At 36.7% G+C, this 5136-nt stretch overlaps 1 protein-coding gene across 3 annotated transcripts; it reads left to right on the top strand.

Annotated features, from left to right (window-relative positions):
* The first annotated feature begins 40 nt into the window (after positions 1-40).
* On the top strand, positions 41-4907 carry GTF2H5 (general transcription factor IIH subunit 5). Of its 3 annotated transcripts, none has more exons than XM_026705059.2 (3): positions 41-190; positions 1212-1267; positions 4381-4907. In XM_026705059.2, the coding sequence occupies exons 2-3, from the start codon at positions 1233-1235 to the stop codon at positions 4559-4561; spliced, it is 216 nt and encodes a 71-aa protein (XP_026560844.1). In that variant the 5' UTR covers positions 41-190; positions 1212-1232; the 3' UTR covers positions 4562-4907. The 3 variants fall into 3 exon arrangements, with proteins under 3 accessions (XP_026560844.1, XP_087795106.1, XP_087795114.1); XM_087938980.1 differs by having other exon boundaries at positions 113-212; XM_087938988.1 differs by lacking the exon at positions 41-190 and adding an exon at positions 576-679.
* Positions 4908-5136: the final 229 nt, after the last annotated feature.

Raw genomic sequence — 5136 nt, 5'->3', positions numbered from 1 at the left:
ACCCATCTTACGTCACCCGGAGCGCCGCCCCTCAGGAGGAGCAACCCAATCCAAAGACTATATAGAAGGCGCCTGCGCAGTTGTGGCTCTTGCGTCGGAGTCGGCGCTCCTTCCGTCTCCCACTTCTTCCGGTCGGGGGGAAACGGGAGTGACCTGGTGTGTTCGTCGCCAGGGCAACGTTGCTGGACGGGTGAAGCACGATTCAGTGTTTTGTTAGCTTGAACTCAGTGGTTGTTGTTTTTTCCCCCCTTTCTCTTTCTTTCCCAGTTTATCCCTCGTTCACCTTCGTATCTCCGGCATTAAGGGCTTGCCTTTCGGCAGGGCAACGTAGACGTCAGGTTTTGCGAATCCTGCGTAGCGTAAAATAGTTGCTGGCAGCTACTCTCTTTCACCTTAGTTTTATCCGGGGTAGTTGCACACTAAACCTCATCAATCTGGCCGAGGATGATGGGAAGTGCAATTGCAACCTGCCTGGAAGATGCAGCTAGTTAGAAACAATTTCCATACAATTTCCTCCCTGAATTAGCAATAGCATTTAGACTTATATACCGTAAAGCACTCATAGTGCTTTACAGCCCTCTCGAAGCAGTTTACAGAATCAGCCTATTGCCCCCAACAATTTAGGTCCTCATTTTACCCACCTGAGAAAGGATGGAAGGCTGAGTCAACTTTAAGCCTGGTGAGATTCGAACTGCCAAATTGCAGGCAGCTGGCAGTTCAGTGTAGGATTAGGGCTACCAAATCAGGGCTACAAAAATCCCAAACACAGGGTAGAGTTTTCTCTGACTCTTCGTTGCCTTGAAATTGTCCAACCCAGATCAAAACATAAAGTGACTTTGAATGAAAGTGGATTTAGTTCTAAACCGGTACTGTAATAAGCTAGACATAAATATGCCAGATTCAAGATAAAAGTAATACATGTTATTGATAGGGCTTTCGTTTTCCCTTTTTTTTAAAATTAGAGCATATTAAAATATTGAAGTGCATTCAGAATTATATTAAATAATTTATTACATTCAAAGTTACTATGTTAATTAACTATACAGGCATATTCTCATTGTCTTGAAAATCAGTAAATCTGAATTCAGCTTAACTTTTGCTCAATTGAACTGGCTAGGATAGAAGCTTACCCATCAGGACGTTTGTATTGATTTTTTTCAGTTTAACATTGTATCCTTTTCTACAAATAGTCTCTCCGTTTGATGTTTTAGGTATCTGACATTGTGAAGAAGATGGTGAATGTTTTGAAAGGGATACTTATAGAATGGTAAGCAAAAATATATTGGCAATGCAAGTGCTACCCCAAGCTTGTAAGAAATTTGGTAGCATGAGCAAGAAATGTTTATGTTGTGACATGGTTACAAGAAACACTGAGTTTGTAATCAAGTGAAATAGCAAAAATAGCATACTCTTGTTTTAAAGGAATACTATGTTACTGAAATGTTATATAGTACAGTATATTATTCATGTAACCTATAAACTATAAATATTTGGTATGCCTAATTCATATTATAAAGATAAAAATTATTCTGACAACAGCCTCATTTTCTTATTACACTTAAATTTAACTGGCTTAAGCTTGTCAATATTGCCTTTAACTCTCATTTCTAAAGGTGTTACTTGTTTAAATTCCAGATTGTAAATAATTCACTTAACCAGCAGAGTGGGCTGAGACAGCAATTACAATCTTCTGCTACTATTTTCCCTTTATGTAAACTGAATAATGTATGTACAGTTTAATATTAATTTTGAGGACCTTAGGCCTTGTGAGCAATTACCAGATTAGAACCACCAAGGCATGGTTCTAAAAGTACCATATCCAAGCTACAGCAATCCAGATAATCACTGGAGGTTAGCATCAAGTTAAGGGATTTGCGCAACTATTTGCTGCATCTAATGATCATCTAAATTTTTTAATCCTGTTTAGTATTCATTAAGAACACACTGCAAACAAAACAAAAGTGGATGGGTACTAGTTTGTTTTAAAAAAAGAGATTTACCTTCAGAAAGAGCAGTGTATGCATAGAAATAATGAGGCCCAATTAAGATGGAAGTTAAATTCAGAGTAAAAAAAAAAGGTTTTGAAAGAAACCAGAAGCAGGTAATTGCTTTCAGCTCAATTAAATAAAACCAATGCCTAATGTAATTCTAGCTACGTACCCAGTATATACCCTAGATATCTAAATCTAGTTTGTTTGTTTTTTCATGCATATTTGAAAATTTCACTCCACAACTTGGGTGGGAGGTTTACTTTCCTTTACTTCCTTTATTACAGCCAGTGCTGTAAGATTCCAGCAAACTACTCCTTGGTATTTAATTTCAAAGGAAAAGAAGTAGTTTTGGCTCAAAGATTTGGCCAGCCAGTCTTTTGCTGTATTACAGATTGACGTGTGTACAGTATGATAGTAGATGTATTCAGATAATTTCTAGCAGTTACTATGTGGTTGTGATACAAAATGAATATATTTCTTAGGCTAGTGATATCCAAAGAGGTATTTCATAAAACGCATTAGCACAAACAATGCACTTTTCCTTGAGGTACTATAGCAGCTGTTTCTGTATGCATGTACAAATAGCACTTCTTTGGGGACATAAGAGAAGTGATTGTAGATGCATATACAGGCAGAGACAAAAATGGACAGCTTTAAAAAAAACATGTAAGCCTTGTTAAGAGTGCAGCTGCCTTAACATTTTGAAGAAAAAAAGAAAAAAATTGTTTGATAGGTTTACTTCTTTCTCAGAATCTCTTCCAGATTGGGAAATGTTATTGGAAAAAGTATTTATTCTGAATTGATTTTACATTGAAAATTTTAGATGTTTAACTAACTATTTCTAAATTTAACTTTTTTTGATTATATAAAATCTGATTATGTTGATGATTGTCCCAAATCACATGATTACTGTTTGTGACCTTCCCACTGGCTTCCCATAGGTAAATGGGAAGCCAGTACAGAAGGTGACATGTTACTCTGGTAAATCTCTTACACCCAGGAGCAGCCAACCCCATATTGCCCTGCTTGCACTACATTGATTACTTGTGTGCCCTGCAGCAACCATGCCAGGTCCTGCTCTACTGGTATCCTTATGTTCCCTCCCCCACCCAACAGCAGCCACATATCAGCCTGCCAGCTTGTTTGCAAACTATCTGGGAATTGCAACTTGCTGATTTCCCCACTGACTTTGCTTGCAGATCCTCACTTAGTGGTCCACAAAGCCTCTTAATGATGACAATGGGGACTGGTGGGATTGCCATCGCAAAGCATGACTTCATGCTTTATGACCGCTCATCTTAGCAACAGAAATTATAGTCCCAATTATCTTTGTTAGTCGAGAACTATCTGTTTTACATGAAACTGTATCTGTTTACATTAAACTGTTGGAAATTGTCATTCAGAGACTGGGCTAAAAAGTCATCACTATTCCCTTGATACTTGTATGTATTGATCTTGAGGACATATTTAAAACCACATTTAATCATATTAAAAATTGTTCTCATCTCATTGGATGAAACGTTCTAGTTGAACATAATCCCAACTGTTTGCACTCAATTCCAATAGATGGAATATACTCATTCTATTTGATTGTGGTTTGATGGTTCAGCCTTTCTTGGATAAGATTGCGCTTCTCTCAAAATATCACATTTGAAGTTGGCAGTGTTCCTTGGCTTGTATTCTCCTGCTGGAATATATCCATGAGAAGGAGCAATCTTTTCTGACCTTGTACTTTAGATTTTACTTGATGACAGGATTTTGTTACAATTATTCATGGCTTAAATACTTCCTGGATAGAATGTTAGGTTATATGCAAAGCTAACCTTGAAAAGTATTAGAAATTGCTGTGACTGCAGAACATATGGACTAAAGTAAGATAACCAGAATATGCTTTACCTATTTTACTAAATTCACAGTTGTCACCAGTCTCCATCACTGATTAAATTTAACATTCACAGCCTTAATCGTGTTGTTTCCTAGGAATCTTAACAATGCTACTTCAGTGCATTTGGTCATATGAACACCTGAGTTTTCATCTATCTAAAGCATAGCAGATGTTTTTTGGAACATGGCGCTGTCTATGAAATATCCTCCCCAACTGGAGATGGCCAAGATCCACACAGTATAACTTTGGATGTTTGGTCAGGCTTGGATATTTGGGAGAACCCTGAAAATACTTGATCTCAACATATTAGGACTGTTTTCATAATAGTTTTCATTTTTTTCAATCTCATTATGTTTTATGAATTTCTGCATGCTTTATAAAGTTTATGAGGTTTAATGCATTTCATAAATGTGATTTTATTGTATTATATTGACATTTGCATTGTAACTATTGCAGCTTAACTCATTGAAGTTTATGTGACATTATCATAATTTTATCCCACAGCGACCCCGCCATGAAGCAGTTCCTGCTGTACCTAGATGAATCGAATGCCCTGGGAAAGAAGTTCATCATACAAGACTTAGATGAAACCCATGTCTTTGTGTTGGCTGAAATGGTTAACTTCTTGCAAGAGAGAGTGGGAGAATTAATGGACCAGAACTCTTTTCCTATTACACAAAAATAAAAAAAATGAGGCTGGATATGGATAGACATCAAACTGAAAGCCTGTAAATTTTTCTGTGAATTAATTTAAAGCAGATTGAATAGTCATGAGAAGTGAGCTGCACATATATCAAGAATTCTCTTTTATTATTTTCAGTTTCAATCTCTCTTAAAACTGCAATTATGCTAATAGCTCACTTTGTTTGCTAGTGCAAATTACTGTAGAATTTGGAATTATTTAGGATATTCTTTGCAGAGGTGGGTGCAATGTTAACAATGATATTCAGTTGCTCTCTGTAATATTCCCTCATAGAGAAAGCCACTGTAAAATACAGCGTGTATGTTTTTAATAGAATATGAAGGAGTTAGGTTTTTTTTTTATTTCCAAGGAAGACTGTTAAATTTTGTAATTTGAATACTCTTGAAACTGTACAGATAGCCCTCCTCTTACAACCACAATTGAGCCCAACATTCCAGTTCTAAGCGAGACGGTTGTTAAGTAATTTTTGTCTCATTTTGCAACCCTTCTTGCCACAGCTGTTAAGTGAATCATTGCAGTTGTTAACTTAGTAACAGGGTTGTTAAGTGAAACTAGCT

The sequence above is a fragment of the Pseudonaja textilis genome, chromosome 1, assembly GCF_049901715.1.
Source record: "Pseudonaja textilis isolate UNSWEBS1 chromosome 1, rPseTex1.2, whole genome shotgun sequence".
In the NCBI taxonomy this organism is placed as follows: Eukaryota; Metazoa; Chordata; class Lepidosauria; order Squamata; family Elapidae; genus Pseudonaja; species Pseudonaja textilis.
This window is presented reverse-complemented; position numbering and strand designations above follow the sequence as displayed.